At 36.5% G+C, this 19,901-nt stretch overlaps 1 protein-coding gene across 1 annotated transcript; it reads right to left on the reverse strand.

The window, feature by feature from the left end:
• Positions 1 to 2,188: 2,188 nt before the first annotated feature.
• LOC136349670 (uncharacterized) lies at positions 2,189 to 5,059 on the reverse strand. The gene has a single exon (XM_066301374.1). It carries the CDS (start codon positions 5,057 to 5,059, stop codon positions 2,189 to 2,191), a length of 2,871 nt encoding a protein of 956 aa, XP_066157471.1.
• Between the last annotated feature and the right edge of the window lie 14,842 nt (positions 5,060 to 19,901).

Raw genomic sequence — 19,901 nt, forward strand, 5'->3', positions numbered from 1 at the left:
GTTATATTTAAATTGGGATAGGTCAATTCTACATTTTAAATCATACAGTATTTATAGAATGTTGCTATCAAAAATTTCACCGATAAACAAATTTTTTTAGATGGACAAAAGTATGAAATATCATAGATTTAAATTTATTTTGCATTTAGTATTCAGTATTGAGTGTTACAGTTCGATAAAATTTGAAACCGAAATGGTTAAAAAAAATATCTTTCGGAAGATCTTCGATCACGAATAGTGGAGATGTCAAATAACGGAGCCAATCAGAAGGACATCGCAAAGACATTTAATGTGAACCAGGGGTGTGTATCAATAATTTTGGGAAAGTTTAGGGTATTTAATGCCGTAAAAAACCATCCGAAAACAGGACGTCCCAGAAAAACAACAGCCCATACAGACCAACGTATTAAAATTATATCCTCCAAAGATCCCGAAAAATCATCGCGCTTAATAAAGGAAGAAATTACAACTAATAGTGGTATTGAAATTAGTGATCGTACTGTGAGGCGTCGTCTATGTGATACTGGATTGTTTGGACGATTGGTAGTGAAGAAACCATTAATTTCCAAAAAAATTCGGAAGGCCAGAATTAAGTTTGCACGCTCACATCTGTTTTGGACACCCGAAAAATGAAATACCGTTCTTTTCAGTAACGAAACCAAAATCAAACTGTTTGATTCAGATGGAAAAACTTATGTTCTGCGACCAATAGGGAAGAGATTTGATCCCAAGTACCAAAAGCCCACTGTTAAACATGGCGGCCAGAGTTTAATGGTGTGGAGATCTTTTTCGAGATCTGGAGTTGGCCTATCAGTCAAAATTGATAAAATAATGGATAAGTTTTTGTTCAAAAATATCATAGAGCAGCATATGCTTCCATTTGATGAGGAAGAAATGCCACTGGTATGGCGGTTCCAACAGGATAATGATCCTAAACATTCTTCGCGGTTGATCAAAAATTGGTTTATTGAAAAGCAGATAAATGTTATAGAATGGCCTTCACAATCTCCTGATTTAAATCCCATCGAACATCTGCGGGACCATTTTAAACGAAAAATTAGACAAAGACGCGTGTCAAATACTGAAGAATTGTGAAGGATCATACAAGAAGAATGAAAAAACATTTCTTCCTCAACGTGCCAGAATCTAATTGATTGAATGCAGCGTCAATGTCAGGCTGTCCTAGATGCTAAGGGGTATGCCACAAAATATTGAGTTTACTTAAAATGGCAGACTCCATACCATGATATAAAAATATTCCATACTTTTGTCCAAGTGTAATTTTTCATTTTCATTTTTCTAAAAAGTTTTTCAATTAGAAATCTTAATTTTATGTTATAATTATAGGAAATTAAATAAATAATAAATCCTTCAAGCATTTGTATAATTTCTGTTTAACACTTTTTAATAAATATTTTATCAAATTAAAATAATATTCCATACTTATGGCCACCACTGTACATTAACATAACATCTTACATACATGGAAGAATTTAGCGTCATGGTAATTAAGGTAGACATTAAAGGTATGTTCAAATCGACATTGCATCTGGAGAAAATTCTTGGGCAAATGAAAATATATACAGTGTTTACATAAAGTATGGAATAAATGTAGCATCGGGTGTTTTTGATGCTACTTAAGATATAGGATGTTGGTTATATCTTTGTAATGAAATCACAGGTCAGAGAGAAGGTATACAAGTTTACGTTTATTAACAAGGAATATACAGACTAATGAATGTAATGAGCGCGGACACGACGACTGCGTTACAATGACCGACCGTATCCCAAAAACAAGGGCAAGAAGAAGAGAGCCCTCCATGCCTTGTCCAATCTTAAGTACCAACGCCCATGGTGATAAACCATGGGCGTACTTTCGCTAGGGTGCCATCTGCACCATTTGCCGCATCAAACCGTGGCATCTTAGCCGGGAATTGGAACTGCAGCTGTGGGACCGACAAGGTCTATTGCGGGCAATCCCAGCACCGACAAAGTCCACTATATGCAGCTCCAATGCCGACCCGGTTTTATTGCGGGGATTTCCAACATCGACAAAGCATGGCATAGGAAATTCTCATGCTCTGGCCAATGCCTACCAGTGCCGTGTCTCAAAGGGTATTGCTATCTTAAAATTAATGAATATTTACAAAATAGGTACTAACTAAAACATAGGGTTAGTTGCGTAACCCTACATTCGGCCATCCTGCGGCGACAATTGTCCCCAATTGTCATCCTCGGATTCTCCATGAACCGCTTCCATTCTTTCTTCGAGGCCCATTCCCCATGGCTGGTTTGCGGTTCTTGTTGAATCTTCGGCGGTTTCTTCTTCCTGGGTCTTCTCTATCTGTCTCCTTGTCTCCTGCCGCAGCTCTTTGCGATCTTCCTCGAACCAAAATTGCCTTTTTACCAGCGCTTCGGTTTTGTTAATCCCGAAATGCCCTCGGTCGTGTGTCTGCCTAAACACTCGCGTTTCCATACTCCTGGGAACTACCACTAAACTTTTCCTATCCACATTTTTATACAATAAGTCATTGCTTAAATAGAAGCCGTCGGCCTCGTTGCGCGCTTTTGCCTGAATAATTTGCCCTAACTCTTCATCTTTGTTGTGCTCATATCTCAAGCGTGCAACCAAACCGCCGTCTTCTTCACTAATATACATAATTACAGGCAAAGAGTTCCTGCTTAGCGCATCTACAGGCGACATGTCTTTACCTAGCCTATGAACTACTTCATACTTAAAGTCATCTAGCAACAATACCCATCTTGCTATTCTTAAGCATAATTTCTCCTTTCTTATTGTCGCAGCGAATGCTTGACAATCAGTTACAATTTTAAATGGTATGTTTAGTGAATACGCTCTAAATTTCTCTAATGCCTTTATAATGGCCAGCACTTCTAATTCATAACTACAGTACCTGGATTCGGCGTCGGTCGTCTTACCATTAGCATAACGTATGGGGTGAACTTTGCCGTCGCTTTCATCTTTCTGCATTGAGATCATCCCGTAACCCAAACATGACGCGTCTGTATGTAGCTCTGTGTCTACCCCCACCCAATATATCTTCAGAACAGGTTCATTAATTAATGAAGCCCTCAATCTTTCGAATGCTTCTATCTCCTTTGCACCAAAATGAAACTTACAATCCTTTAACCTCCGATAGTCCACACATACCCGAATGGAGCCATCTTTTTTCCTGACCACGACAATTGGACTCGCATATTCAGAATTGGACGGCCGAATAACCCCTTCTGCCACCCATGCGTTCATAAGATCATTCACTTCCTTCCGTTCTGATGCAGCCAATCTACGCGGTCGCGAGGTTATGGGCTTGTCGGAATTCAAAATGATTTTAGCCCGTACGCCCACATCTCGCGTTGTTTCCGGTCTGTATTCCTTGATCATTTTTTCTATCCCCTCTTTATAGCGTTCTTCTTTACTGTGCTCTAAGTCAATCTCTTTTGCTTCATTAATAGCGTTGAATATATGGGGCTGCCTGATTTTATTAACATCGGTCTCATCATCGTCGTCCAACTTTAGAAAAGTGGTCTCCCCTCGTCGAATGCGAAGCTCGACGCGATCCAAAAAATCTGTCCCCAAAATAACCGGATGCTTAAGAATAGTGTCGGGTACGACATGAAACTCTACGGCAAAGTCATCACACCCTGCTGTCATGCTAGTGGTAAACGAACCCATTGTTTCGTTTACCTCAGACCCTACGCCCTCAAAACATAATTGCCTAGTTACTAACGGGGGTGATCCCAATCTCTGGTATTCCCCCTCACTCATTAGAGTTAGGTCACTACCCGTATCTACTAACGCTAAAGTCTTACCGTCCTTAATTGTCACCTCCTGTTGGCACCGTTCCTTTCTAAGTTGCGACACTACGTACACCTCTTTGGGCTTTCCCGGACACTCCGCGGCGATATGCCCAAATGTGCTACACTTAAAGCATTTTTTCCCTTTTTCCCTCAAGGGACACACCACACTCACATGGTCCTCGGCTCCGCAGTTGAAACAGCGCCTCTTCGCCACGCTTCCCGGAACTCCAACTTTCCCCTTGTCCTGGCTCTCCACACGTCCTGTTTTGCCAGTTTTCCTCTCTGTTGGTTTTACCTTGGACCTCGTCATCTCCTGCTTCATCATTTCGTAGTGCCCAAACCTTTCTTTTAGCTGTTTGATGTTTTTAGCGCCGTACAACACAGCTTTATTTACTGCATCATCAGGGATGCCCTCTATTATGTACTGAATGACCGCCCGCGCCTCAAGATTTGCTGGCGCCGCAATCTGCAGCATTATATACGCATATTGTTGGAGCGTTTCGTCGTGTTTCTTCTTCCTCTTACTTAGGTTCCTATGTACCTGCAGGCTATCCACGGCCTCTTCAAATTCGTCCTTCAGTGCTCTCTTTAGCTTTGCCCAAGTTTTCCCGCATCGCTCGTATTTGACAAACATGCTAGCTGATCCTTCCAGCAGCCGCTTGCAATAAGCTATCCTCTGGATCTCGTTCCATCCACACAGCTCGGCCATCTCCTCAAAATCTTCTAGCCATCGTTGTATATTTGCGTGACCATCGCCGCTGAACTTCTCCAGGGATCCTTCTACGTCTTTAAACGTCAATAATACACGCCGTGACACGTTCCGTCTTTGTGTCACTGGTGTGTACCGGGCGCGTTCGTCATCGGTGCCCTCGTCATCGTCTTCGTCGTTGTGATGCCCTTGGCCGCTAAACGCAGGATTCAGGACACGTGCGTCTCTGTGCCTATTACCTGTATCTGTACGTCTTACATCATCAGCAGCTTCGGCATCCTCATCGTCTTCTACTTCGTCGTCGTCTTCTTCATCGTTGTATGCTCCTTCTTCCTGGTCGGATACGCGGTCTCGCTCAAGTAGAAGCGCTGCTTTTAGTCTCGTCACCAATTCATGCTTTCGACCCGTCACCCTTAGGTTTCGTCGCCTGAGCTCCTCTCTGAGCTCTGACACCCTCTTTTGCGGAAGCCGGCTGTCTTCCAGTTCTACTACGGCGACACCTCTTGCGACCTGGTTAATTGTATCTTCCATATCTGGCTTTGTTTCTTTAATTAACACTTTCACACGCACTCCCGACTTTATACCTTTTCTATTACTGTGATCCCGGACGAGCCCCCAAATGTAGCATCGGGTGTTTTTGATGCTACTTAAGATATAGGATGTTGGTTATATCTTTGTAATGAAATCACAGGTCAGAGAGAAGGTATACAAGTTTACGTTTATTAACAAGGAATATACAGACTAATGAATGTAATGAGCGCGGACACGACGACTGCGTTACAATGACCGACCGTATCCCAAAAACAAGGGCAAGAAGAAGAGAGCCCTCCATGCCTTGTCCAATCTTAAGTACCAACGCCCATGGTGATAAACCATGGGCGTACTTTCGCTAGGGTGCCATCTGCACCATTTGCCGCTTAGCCGGGAATTGGAACTGCAGCTGTGGGACCGACAAGGTCTATTGCGGGCAATCCCAGCACCGACAAAGTCCACTATATGCAGCTCCAATGCCGACCCGGTTTTATTGCGGGGATTTCCAACATCGACAAAGCATGGCATAGGAAATTCTCATGCTCTGGCCAATGCCTACCAGTGCCGTGTCTCAAAGGGTATTGCTATCTTAAAATTAATGAATATTTACAAAATAGGTACTAACTAAAACATAGGGTTAGTTGCGTAACCCTACATAAATTCAATTAAAAATCAGGTATTGCTTTTTTGGAAAAACGCTGGGACTTTGCGACTCTAATTTTTTATTGCGGTTTTTTGATGGTAAATATATGTATACAAGGTGACCCAAAAACAAGTTACGACCGCCAACTTCATTTTCTCAAATAGAAATACTTTTTTTCCCATTTTTAAATTATTTATCGAATTCTCAGTACACTTTATGTAGCATTGCCTATACCTAAACTCAACAGTTATCGAGATATTTACGTCTGAGCATAGCAGTAACTGAGACGAATATTATGACAACTATCAATAGATTTTCACGGAATACAATATGGTGTAAGTAGAAACAATAAGCGTTTACTAAATCAAATGTTCAAATTGAAATCCTTTTTGTGCTTGGAAGTATTCCAAATGGTGGATAAATTCATGCTGAACCATATTTCTTGTTCCCGAATCAATATTAACGCATTCTCTTCTGATTCTAGTTTTTCAGTCGTCAATCGTTTCAGGTCTAATTTGGTACACAATATTTTTTAGATGGTTTAACAAAAAATAGTCTAAAGGATTAAGAACCGGAGAACTTGGGAGCCATTCAATAGATCCACGCTTTCTAATCCATCTGTTGAGAAATGCTATATCGTCGAGATACTGCATAACCTGAGCTGCATAATGCGGTGGTGCATCATCACCCTGGAACCATAAATTTTCGTCATACATCATTGGGTTGTTATAACTGGGAAATAAAGTTATTAAACTGGGAATTAGATGTAAAAATTCAAGGTATCTTGGACCGTTCAAAGTCTGGTCAAAAATGTAGAGGGTAATGATTAAATTTTTGATAAAACCCGCCTAAACATTAATTCTTCCAGGCTCCTGGATATGGTGTTCTCCCATCCATCTAAGATTTTCCTTTGTTCGAAAGCGACAGTTTTGTCTATTAACGTCGCCGGTTAATGTGAAAATTGATTAATCTGAAAATAGAATATTTTCAACTTGGCGGGGAAAATTATGGCACATATCCATTAGGATTTGACATAATTGCATTCGTCGGTCTGGATCGTCTTCATTTAAGGCGTGTACAAGAAGTATTTTATGCAGATGACATCTTCCTGGTTTTAAAACCTTATGTACACGTGAAGTAGGAATATCGTAATCGCGACTAATTGCCGAATGCTGCTGTGTGTATTTTCTTGCACAAGGTGTTCGGATTTGGAGTGTTTTGACAGAAAAATCCCATTTCTCGGCTAGATAGGGAAAAACTAGCATACATGTCAAGAGCTCGATATTTGAAAAAAATTTAATGGCAAGATCGGTATTTCGATATTTTTATAGTCCATGGAACTGGAGGGTGTTTTTCAAATTTCGACTATTTTCAAAATTCCTCAAAACTTTTTTGCTTAGGACAATATTGAAATACAATGCAAACGTTCTTAAGACGCTTTTGGTCGTGATTCCATTAGCGTGTTTAGTTGTTTGCTACAGTATACCGTTCTTCAGCAAAAAACTAAGCACGCCGCTGAAATCATATCGACAAAGTGCCTTAAGAATGTTTTTGTTTTACTTCTATATTATCCTAAAAAAACGTTATGAAAAATCTTGAAAATGTCCAATATTTGAAAAATGCCCTTTAGCTTCACGGACTCTAAAGATATCGAAATACTGTTTTCGCCATTCATTCTGTCTCAAAAATCGAGCTCTTGAAACGTATACCATATTTAGCCAGTAAAGGAGATTTTCCTGTCAAAACATTTCAAATCCGAACAGCCTGCAGAGCTAGTAAAACATTACATGTTTTATCGTCATTTATTGCAGAACGTCCAGCGTTCAGCTTATCTTCCACCGAACCAATATCTCGAAACTTTCTTTCAATTTTGCTAACTGTTCAATTGGTTTATTGGTCTATCAGGATATTTGTTAATAACTAAAACACACACACCTCCTGTTGTGTTCGCGCTTTATCACCATATTCAATCATCATAAAAATTTCACTAGTTTGTGTTATGAATGAATACATCCTAATATAACTTTTAATTGAAATGAAACCATCTTGAAGTCAAATCAAAACTGACGAACATGCAAATTTAAATATTATTGAAATGTTATGTATTAAATGAATAAAAATTACCTCTTCTATGGAGACAAATAAACAAACCTACCAAATAAGACGTCGTCTTCATTACTGACAGGTTCAGACGTAAATTTCTCGATAACTACTGAGTTTAGGTATAGGACAGTTTACATAAAATATACTTAGAGTTTGATGCAGAATTTAAAAATTACATAAAATATAAGTATTTCTATTTGCAAAAATGAAGTTAATGGTCGTAACTTGTTTTTGGGTCACCCTGTATACATGCATTTACCATAAAAAAAACGCAACATAAAATAAAAATTGACGTGTCTCAACATTTTTTTGTTTAAACAAATACCTAATTTTTAATTGAATTTGTTCCATACTTCATGTACGCATTGTATAATTTTTTTAAATGCCCACCTTATAAAAATAATACAATTTTATTTCGAAAATCTCAAGATCTTTGCTGAATATCATATTTATAAATATGTAATAAATATAAATAACTAAAACAAATACTAATGTAAAGTCGATTTAATTGGACCACTTTTATTAAACTGATTTTTTCATTCGAAATAATTTACAACTGGCTAAATTGTCAATTACACCAAATGAAACGACTGTTATTAATCGTCATGTATATTAAAGACAAATCAGCACAATTGTTATATATTTCTCAATAATGAACAAAATTTTAAATCAAAACTATGTTTCAAATTAAGCGACCAGCCGTATTAATTAGACCATGGGTCGACCAAATTGTACTTAGATATAAACAAGGCAAAAATATTAAAAATTAATGCTTTTCTTAAACAAATATCTTAGAACTATAGTAGCAGTTAGGTAAATATTAGCAGCAGCAAATTAACTCGTAAAACAAAAAAAAAACGATGATCCCATATGTCGGAATTGCTGGTATAAGTTCCATGATTCCAATCATGGCAACATACACACTTCAACCAATCCGCTTTAGGTCCTTTTTTCTTAAAATAATTACATTTGCATTTAGCACATTAATTCTCTTAGTCTTTTGATATATAGCTCTTTAAGATATCTAAAGCTAAGATTTCTTCTTCGTAGACTGATTCCTCATTATTGCTTTCCTTCATCCTACGCTTACTTACACGTATCTTTTCCGTGTTCTGCTTCTCTCTATTTTCTGCTTTACAAATCCATCTGTTTGCTCTATTTTCTTTAGTTTTTTTTTTCTAGAGTTCTGGGGTAGATTTTATCTTTATGTCGACTCATGAGAGCGTAATACCAAAATTTGCCTGCTATTTCTTTTGTGTGACTAAAATTATGAGGAATGTAATATTTCTCTGCAATTTGACAAGCCCATCTGCGAACATCTATAATTGTTGGACCAAACATATACGATGTTCATTTCAAAGTGAACCATCTGAAATACCTCTTATTATTAGAGAAAAAACTTAAAATAGTAAAAAAAAACGTCTTTTTAGATATCCAGAGGGAAATTCAATTTGACATTACAAAGAATTGTATGTTACCTGTTCATCCTCAGCAACCCCCACTTTGATACTTCAAGAGGCATCCCCCATCAAGATGCACATCATTTTAAGTGGAATTTAATTTGCTGCGTAACTGTGCCAAGAATATGGAAATCGACTAATGGAGTCAGAAGTTAGAAGGAAAAATGTGTACTAGTGCAAGTTAAGTTTGATCAAATAATATTTTTTTTTAGTATTCAAAACGTGAGCCGTTATTAGCGAGCCAATTATAAATTCTGTTTTCAAATGCCTTGTGAATATTGGCCAATGTTTGCCTAGTAGTATTCCTAAGTTCCAGGAAAATTATATATTTTAATTGTCGAATACTTTCAAATGGAACTCTAAACATTTAATTCTTTAAATAACTTATGAGAAAAAGTCTAGTGGACTGAGATCTGGAGCGCGTGCTGCCCATTTTAATGCCCGTCTACTGCCAATCGGTGTTTCAGGAAATCGTTAATTGAGCCATTCTCGAAACAGCCTTTAGCTTGATACGAACAAAATCCTTAATCAATGTGTAATCATTATTTGATGGTTTTTATTGTCATTTTTCTTAAATAACGCTGAATTTATTAGGTTTAATAATTTTTGTGTAATATGTAATATACCCTTAGACAAAGCACAACATAAATAAATTTTTTCTGCATTCGAAAATCTGTACGACTTTTGGCTGGAATAAAATTTTATTTCCAATAATTTAAACTTTTAAACCAACTTCTTCATTTTCTTATAACTTACTGCTCCTTTTTTTATCCTAATGTTGATGGAATTTTAATTTTTATACCTTATTTAGAAAATGCATACATTTACGTTACAGAACGGATTTATTTTTTTGTGATTAACACTACGAGGTTTTGTACAGAGGTAAATTAGGTTTAATCGGTTCCAAATGACTTCCCCTATAGCTCAAAAATTTTGTAAAGCCATCTACCAAACACCCTATATAATATGCATTTTTTTCCACAATCGACGTATCTCTAAAACCGTGGTTGCCGTAACAATCCGGACCTTAGCACTAATTTTTTTGCTTCTTCCGCTTCTATATTCAAAACAGTTTAATTCCGTGTTATTTCTTCGTGAAGTGACGTATTTAAGATGCTTGACAATGTAGAGCTAATTCGTTTGAGGTGTATTTACAGGCAATTGCTCAGCGAATTCCCGAGATATTGGCGCTCTCAAAGTATGAAAAGTCGAAGCATGTACGATACTTTGCGTAAATCGAATAAAATACGTGCTATATTGATCCTGGTTATTATATTAAGGTCCCAGGATTTCATCCGAGGAAACAGGGATCAATATGGGATCTAAATCAGAATTTTCGGGCTAAAGGTCCTTAAAAAATTCTGTTTGAAGGTATTTTTCAGGTAAGTGCGAAATCAGAAAAATGGTATGAAAAATACGACAAAGTAAAAAGCCAAAAGCGAACCGAAGCGATTGATTTGAGATATATTTTTTTGAAGCAATTGCTCCACGAATTCTCGAGATTCGATTCGATTTTCGTCGCCTGATAGGAATCCGAAATTTAGCGCAAAAAAATGCAGTTCGAAGCTCTGAAATTTCACTGCTTCCGCAAATGTTCAGTTTTCACTACGTAATAAATTGCTGAAATTGAAATTAACATAAAGTATCATAATCCTCGTGAGCTAATCTGGGTATAAAATTGAAGCTTAATAATTCCACCAATTCCAATATTCTGTTTTCGATAGGCTTAATATACTAGTACCTATAAACCGATGCAACATTAGTCGATTATTAACTGGATATGGCATAGTATTAATAAGCCGGATGATGCTTCATTACACACCAATTTCAAATATATATATAATTGTGATTTATCTACTTCGCCGACACGTACCTATTAGACTCGTTACTCTGGAACGAGGCAAGGAAAAAGTACATCAATTCCAGGTATCCAGCTTGTTTCGGAGTATCCAGAGTTGGAGCATTCCCGGGGGAACGTCCCGAACAACCAAAGCAAAAGTATAATACCCGAAGAGACGGCTCCTCGAAATTGAATTAAGTTATTTGTCAGCTGAAAGTATTTAAATTCAAATTCGGCCGGTTCTGTCGTCGGGATTCAATCCAGCAAAATTATTTCCAGAACGCTTTAGTAGCACTTTCAGCATATTGAATTGCGAAACAACACAACGATGCAAAAAGCCTCGCGAAATTAAAACAGGGAATTTTATGTGGAAACCTCCCTCTTTTGTTTTTGAATTGTAAATCGAGTTATAGAATCCAGAGTCTGGAAGGAAATGGGCTTGACTGCTGAATACCTAATGAGGGTGAAAGAAGCAATAGACAGCTTTCAATAAAACGAGGAAAAGCACACTATTCAAAGAGGGTTTAAATCTCCATTGCCGTCACGGTAATAGTTGTTTTTGTACAGGGTATCCGGAAATAACGAAGAAATATTTCGGCAGGCCATTCTAGATATTAAATCAATAAAAGAAGTTCTTATGAATATACCCCAAAAGTTGCTTCTTAAAGTGTTTGAACCCTCTGATGACGGTTTTTTCGCAACATTTTTAAATCGGTTTGCGCTAAAACATAAAATTTGGCACACTAGTGAGTTGAAATGGGAAAACTTTTTTGTGCTAATAATTGTAGATTTTAATCAAGGGGGTCACATCCAGGGGTCTCCTCTGTAAATGTTGCCCTAACTTTTTTTGTTTTTGAAATTTCTTAACTTTTTAAGTCAAATTATTGAATCGCAAATACACACAACCAAATTTATATGGAATCACCCAGTATGTTCCAAAGAAGTTACTCTCAGTGAAATTAGGAGCTAGAAATTAAGAGATTACGTTAAAAAAGATTTGTATTGCAAGAACTCAGAGGAAAAAACAACTCTCTATGTAATAATAAAAATTAACTAAAGACTCTCATTTTCTAAAAGCAAGATTTATAATAAATCCAAATTATAAATGAAATTTTAGGCTTCTTAGGTGTTCTAGTAGCATGTATTTCCACCCCTAGCTTCAATACAAGAATAGGTTCGACGAGACATGCTTCCCATAAATTTCTCAATTTCATCTTGAGGAAGATTTTTCAATTTTCAAGAACTACTTGTATCAGTTGTTTTGCATTTATCGGATTGCGTTGACGAAACTTAATTTTATTTTTAATCATGTTCTATAACTGTTCTATGGGATTCAGGTCTGAAGAACGAGCAGGCCAGGTTAAAACTCTAGTACTCTCCATTTCCAAGATATTTTTCGCGGCTCTACTGATATGCGCTGGGGCATTGTCGTGCGTTAATAAAAAATTCTACGGCCCTTCTCCAAATTGTTATTATTGGTTGGAGCACTAAATCTACGTACCTTTATCCAGTTAAGGTGGATCGAACAGAGATTAATGGAGTATTTTCCCTTATAATTATGCCACCCCAAAACGTTACTGTTCCCCCTTCATATTTCGAAACATATCGGACAGCTTGCAGCCTGACTTGCCCCTCGCCGCCTCTTAAAACCGGAATCGCCAATCATCGGATCTAAGACCAATCCAAGTTTCGTCCGAAAACAGGACGTTTTGCCACTCGTCCGTTGTCCAGTTTTGGTGCTGTAAACACCAATTTAATCTGTCGCGTTTATGTTGCCTTGTCAATTTAGGGACCTTTAGTGGCTTTCGACTAAGTAATTCTCTAGCTCGAAGTCGTTTTCTAATTGTTTCGACGAATCCGCGCATCTCTGTCGCTTTTTGAAGTTGCCTTCGAAGCTTTGAATTTGTATCTTTCGATTGCGTCTAGCTGTTTGAGCTAAAATTCTGTCGTCTTGATCTGTAGTAATCTTTTTGTGACTTCTTAGCCCGTTTTGTAGTGTTCCCAGCTCTAAGTACCTTGAACAGATTTTTCACCCTTCAAAACCATTCCTTGTGGAACACTAACTATAGGAGCAACAGATCTCTGAGACATTTCTTATTCCACTAACGCAACTATTTTTCCTCTCTGTACGTTTGATAATCCCACAATAAACATTTTAAGGCAATTTAAAGAAAAGAATGCGAATTAGAAAATCTGGGTCGTGCCTTCTCAATTAATAAAATCAATACTACTAACGTACTAACATTAATATGTTGTTGAACTCAACGTGGTTTTTCAGTCAAGTATTATCAAACAAAGGTTTTTTACTTGAATGCAAAAACAAATCAATAAAAACACCTTTCTGTGAAATACTGGGTGATTCTATATAAATTTTGGTTGTATGAATTTTCAGTAACAAAGATCCTCTTATTACATTTCGTTGGAATAGACCGTTTTCCAGAAAAATGGGTTTTCATAAACCGAGGTAAGATTACGTCGACATAGAAATGCATCTTAACCATAGTAGGCATTCTTGTAATAGAAATATTTTTCTATTACCCAGGAATAACAAAACTAATATCATTAAGGATTTATCGCTTATCCACAACAAATGTAGAAAATAGCCTTCTTTCATCTCAATCCATTCTCTTAATTCTTTTCATTATAAATTTCGATGTTCATCATGTAATTGTGCCTCGGTTCATAGAAACCCATTTTCCTGGAAAACGGTCTATCCTAACGAGATGAAATACGAGGAACTTTTCTACTTAAAAATATTTGCGATTAGGTAGTTTGATTTAGAAATAATTAAGAATTATCACAAGCAAAAAAGTTAGGACAACATTTACATACAAGATCCCCCGTATGTGACGCCCCTGACGAAAATCTACAATTAATAATACAAAAAAAAATCAACTTCTTAAACTAAACCGAACTGCATAATTTTAGAGCAAATCGTTTCGAAAATATTGCGAAAACGCCATCTTACAGTATGGCAAATAAGTTTGAAATATCCTCAACAACTCAAGATCTATTTGTCATAAGCAAATATAACGAATCTGATGAAATAGTTATTTCCCCGAAAAATGAGAAAAGTAATATTTTTGCCCACGCGATTTCTCTTGCACGAACGACCGGACGCAGGAGTTCTAATAAGCGTTTAGAGGGGGAAAGGAACTTTTCCCATCAAGAATTAGGAACAATAGTCTTTCTACGATCATACATTGTGATCTCAGATATTTTGTTCGATGAACAGATGTCACAGACACTTAGTAATTAGTGGGGGAATACAACTTTCAATTGCATTTGTACGATAAAATAGTGCCACTTTGCAGCACTAGCTTGGGAAAGCGTAACTTTCTGAACTCAAATGGGAGCAGAAAAGTGATCAAATGAGTCGTAAGAAAACGTGTTTCGCCTCACCTTACTTTCGAACATTCCTTGATAAAAGACTTGCTGACACATACAGTGTGGTAACTATTACTGGAACAAATTCGGTACCTTTGTGACATTTGACTTTTGCTAAAATTGCTTAAACACGTCAATTTTGATTTTATCCGATACGCTTTTTGGTAGTGTTTCGATGCTACAAAATGCCACCATACCAACCCCTTAGGTGGGATGGTAGTTACCATTAAAAGTTTAAGTGGAAAGGGAACTCAAGTTATCCATGATATTAACGATGTTTGCAACCTGAATTTATCCAATGTGTTACTTTCCTTCATAAGGCAAAATAATACTGAAAATAATATCTTTCCTTTGTTGAATTTTGCCTTTTTCACGAAATGTCTGGAATACCACAATAATACGAGTATTGTAGCAATACAAAATGTAACTCATTTCGTTTAATATAAAAAATATATATATTTCATGTAAGTTATAAAAATTACAAACAGTGCTTTATTTAACTGAACCTTATAAAGTTTAAATTTTAATAATGATTGGAGGCAAAGTCCTAACGCAAAATGATTCAAATTCCATTATTTCGATGAAAGTATGCTCATTTTCCATTCAGTAGTCAAAAGACCATAAATAAAATAGAAAACAACCAGAAGTCATTGTCATGTAAAATACACTCCTAAAAATCAACCCCAAAAAAAATGTATGACGACACAAAAGCTAATACACTCACGACTCAAAACGTCTTTTTTGAAAATATTGAAAAATAAACATATTCCACCTTACATTATTCATGATATAATGCAAATACATCAAGAATTGCTTAAGGATAATATAGACCGACGAGTGAATTTTGCAAAAGAACTGGAATGTTGTTCATCAATTGGAAATATCTATGGAATGGATTTTGTTCATTGATGAATCAACTTTTACCTTAAATGAACACGTCCATAGACATAATCACCGATTTTGGAACGCAATAAATTCTCATTGGATCAGAGGTCAGCAGTACCCTTTAAAAACGAATATTCGGACGAGTGCCCTACGGAACCGAATATTCTTCATTCACAATTTAATGGCCAATAATATTTAAAATTTCTTCAACACCAAATGGTTCTTACATTATCTAATTTCTTCCCTGGCGAAGTAAATCCAGGCATGCCGGACTGACGGATTTGGTTACAAGCCCGGAGTACCACCATTTCATTTTGCTCGTATTGTTCACTTCTACCTAAAGAAAACTTTTCCAAAGTGATGGATAGGAAGAAGATATTCAACAGAATGGCCACCGGGATGTTCCGATTTCACCCCTCTCGATTTTTTTTATGGACTCATCTGAAGTCTAAGGTTTACAACACGAAACCAGATGATATAGATAAACTCAAAGAACCGGTAAGAAAACAAACTAGGCAAACGACTCGAAATACTTTAGAAAATTTAAGAGATAAATTTTATCATTGTTTACGGCTCTGCCAAGAAGTCAACGGCAAACATTTCAAGCAGTTGCCAAATAAAAAGAAATAATAATTTGCTTGTATATAATTCTGCGTATATTCTGGTATGATTTAGTGCTATGAAGAAAAATAATATGTCAGATAGTCAGGTTAAAAAGAACTTTAAAATGATCTATCACTTGAAACCCTTTTCCATTTAAAACTTTTAAGGATACCTCCCACTCTAGCTAAGAGGTTGAGATTTATTATAGCATCGAAACACTATCAAAAAGTATATCGGGTAAAATAAAAATTCACGTGTTCAATCGAATTAAAAACAATGATATTGAGAGGGAGAAGGATTATCCGGATAGAATATCTCTGAGCCACACAGTAAATCAGATTCGATTATATCAAGAACAACAATTCGAAACATTATTTACGCTATATATGTAAGAAATCAATATGTAACAATCGCAAACCTTCTTAGACGAATGTTTGAAGAATTATGACTTTTTCACTTTTCACTTAAGCCCTTAGGTGCAAATAGTGGTGTAGTAAGCTTGGATTTTTAGCCTTTTTGCAACGAAGCCTTTATTTAAAGGACTAGCTTGGCATTTTAAACTGATTCTAAAAAGTTTTAAATCCAGTTGGTTACAATAGCACCTCGAAGATCGATTATTGTGGATAACGCTTCGTGCCACTCCGGCCTTTGTGAAGTAACTCCAAATGAATCCTGGTCAAAATATACTACTTATCAGAAAAATTGCAACACCTAGAATTAAAGCGTATATTTTATCAAAACTGGTATACGTACCTAAATGCAGGAGTAGTACATTTGATCAGATTTTACATATAACGCCATTCGTTACATACAGATAATATTAAAACAAATAGCTATATCAACGTTCGACGTATTAGAACCATGCTATTCAGCAAGACAATGCCGGACACATGTTGTTCGTTGAGCTATGACTCACCTATAAAGTTGCAATATTAATGCGCTGCCTTAGCCTCCGCGCTCTCCTGATTTTGCCCTCAAAAAACATCTATGCGACATGACATGAAAAACGGTTACAATGCTGGAAAATCCAAAACGTGTCTTAGTAGATTTACCAATTGCAATTTAAGTTACCTGGGATACGCTACTTCAAAAGGAAATTAACTAGAGTCAATCACATACATATATGTACGTACACCTAGCAAACTCGTATTATTTCATAGTTAGAACCATGATCCAAGAAATATTTTTAATTATATTGAAACCCTCTCATAAATTATCATTATTGGTAATTATAAATTTATGTTTTGATTAATAGGTTGGAGGAAAAAACATTAATATCAAAATTTTCGATCTCATAAAATTAAACATACAGCAGAAAAATTTTATCGTACTTAGAAAAAAACATAAATTAATATTTTGTCGGTCCACCTTCTGCATCTATAACTGCTTGCAACCTTCTGGGCATGAATGAAACTAAATTTCCTGTAATATCTGGGGCAATTTCACCCGAAGCCGAGGTTAATGGTCTTTTTAGCGATTCTTGCTTTGAAATTTCGTAATTTTGTGCTTTTCGTTCTAATTTGTCCCATATGTAGGAGTTCGATAGGGTTCCTGTCTGGCAAGTGTGGAGGAAAATGAAGTTTCTCGGGCACGTTGTGAAAGAGCCATTTTTTGGCATCCAAGACGGTGTGTTTAGGATCGTTGTTTTGTTGGAATCCATTGCTTTCCCAATCCCAAACATTCAACCGAAGGGAATAGATTATCACGCAAAATTTGAAGATTGTTCCGATAGTCCATTACACCTTCAGTGAAAACTAAATTTCCCACATTAGCCGCAGACATTGAGTCCCATACCACTTACGCTGCCTCCCCGTTGCTTAACTGTGGGTAACAAGTTTTCAGGTTTCAGCTCTTCATTAATTTTTCGGAATATTTTTCTTTACCATCGGAACCAAAAATATTGTACTTGCTTTCATCGGTAAACGAGGCCGAACTTTAAAACTTAAGGCCCTTTTCTAAACACTTTTTCACAAATTTTAGGCGTTTTCTTCTATTTTACTGAGAGATCAGGTACTTTTGCTAGGAACTTTCCATGAAATCTCTTTGATCTCCGAACTCTTCTTATAGTTTCAGCACTGACACAATTTTCAGTTTCCCTACAAACTTGATCAGCCAATTTCGAAGCACTAATTTTCGGGTTTAATGCAACTTTCCTAACAATAGTCCGAATATCGCACGATCTTAATTTTTAGGGCGTCCAGGTCGAAGTTTGTTAGGGACTCTAAGTTATTGGTTTTTTTGGTTTCTATTTATTTTTTATTGTTGTTAATGTTAGGTTTATTGTATACTGTCATTTATTCCCTTAAGTTACGCCTATGTACTGCGATACTTATTCGGAGAATACCATCTGGGTGCCAGACCACATGGCCCATCAGGCCAAAGCTAAGGATACGCTTTGGTTGGGGAATGTGCTACTAGTCGAAGAAGCTTTCTCTATAGGGACTATTGCTTTGATGGTCAATTTGTTGGACCCGCAATATTCCCAGAAAAGCGATTAGTATAGATATTCCCCAGATGGCCACGAGTTATGGGATTCGTTGTAGCCATAGCTTATAATGGTTCTTGGTGGTGGTGCGCCCCTGGTTGGAATTCTTCGGGGTTAGTACTTAAGGGATAATCGGAGCAATTTTCGCTCTCTCTTTTTCTGCTTTTCCTGTGGTCTTGTCGGGAAAAGCTACGTCGGTGTCGGGATGTGATCCGAATCATACCGTGTAACCCGCCCAATAAGCATTCTCCCTATTCTTCGTTACTTAGACAAAGATTCTTACATTCTTTTGAGATAAGTGCATAGTTAATACAGTCCATTTTTACATAAAACAAATTGTTTTTGTCGTGTTTCATTTATCGAAGGAACACCCTTAACAGAGTTTGTTATTAGATGAATTTGTTAAATTAAAGTTTTTCATAATGGTGTGCACTGTAGAACGAGCTAGTTGAATGGTTTTTGCTACATATTTCACCATAAGGTTTTCCTTCGTTTCGTAATGAAACTATGAATTCTCTAATTTCTTTTACAATTTCTCTTTGCGACGCGACGTTAGAGATTCAAAATTCGATTTAACGTGTTTTATTGAAAATTTTGCATTAGACTAAAATGTCATTTGTGCATATTTTTGCAATTAAAATCCATAACGCCCAAAAAAAGTTACATTCTTTGTGGTATTTTTGCTGCATGTTCACATTTATGAGATCAGAAATTTTGATATTAATTTCTTTCTTCCGATCTATTAATCGGAGCTGAAATTTTTAATTACCAATAATGATCATTAATGAGAGGGTTTTAATATATTTAAAAATATTTTTCGGATCATGATTGATCATGAACTAGGAGATAATATGAGTTTGCTAGGTGTACGTAGGCTGATGTGACTGACCAGATTTGCTTAGCAACATGCGCAGAAGGGTTTCTGAGAGTGTAAATTCACAAACCGATTATACGCATTATTGGAATTTTAGAGATTTTCTGGACTTCAGTTTGCACGCAAGTTAACTCATTTGTTATTTGTATTGTTATCAATATACTTACAAAGCTTCATTAAAATGGGCGCATTATTTATAGGTGCTGCAATTTTTGTGATAAGTAGCATATAAATAAATGTGCAGGGCCGTGATATTATGACAACATGTGAACCTACATGATTTGCCCGTACACCAAAATATTAAAAATTCCTTTAAAATTCCACGCGATTTTTCGAAGCTTCCAAGAACATTTTGCTAAACAATTTTTTTAAGCGAATTTTACAAAAAGTTGAAAATACCTCCGTATATGAGGGCAGAGTAGCGGCGGTGTTTCGTATGGGCGACTACAAATTAGCGAAACGAAGAAAACTAACTTAACCTTAGCTGAACTAATTTAACTCAAGTAAATCCTTTAAGTAAGTAAAAAATCCACTTATAGCAACAATTAAAACTCCAGACAAA

Source organism: Euwallacea fornicatus, chromosome 2, assembly GCF_040115645.1.
Source record: "Euwallacea fornicatus isolate EFF26 chromosome 2, ASM4011564v1, whole genome shotgun sequence".
NCBI classification, from domain to species: domain Eukaryota; kingdom Metazoa; phylum Arthropoda; class Insecta; order Coleoptera; family Curculionidae; genus Euwallacea; species Euwallacea fornicatus.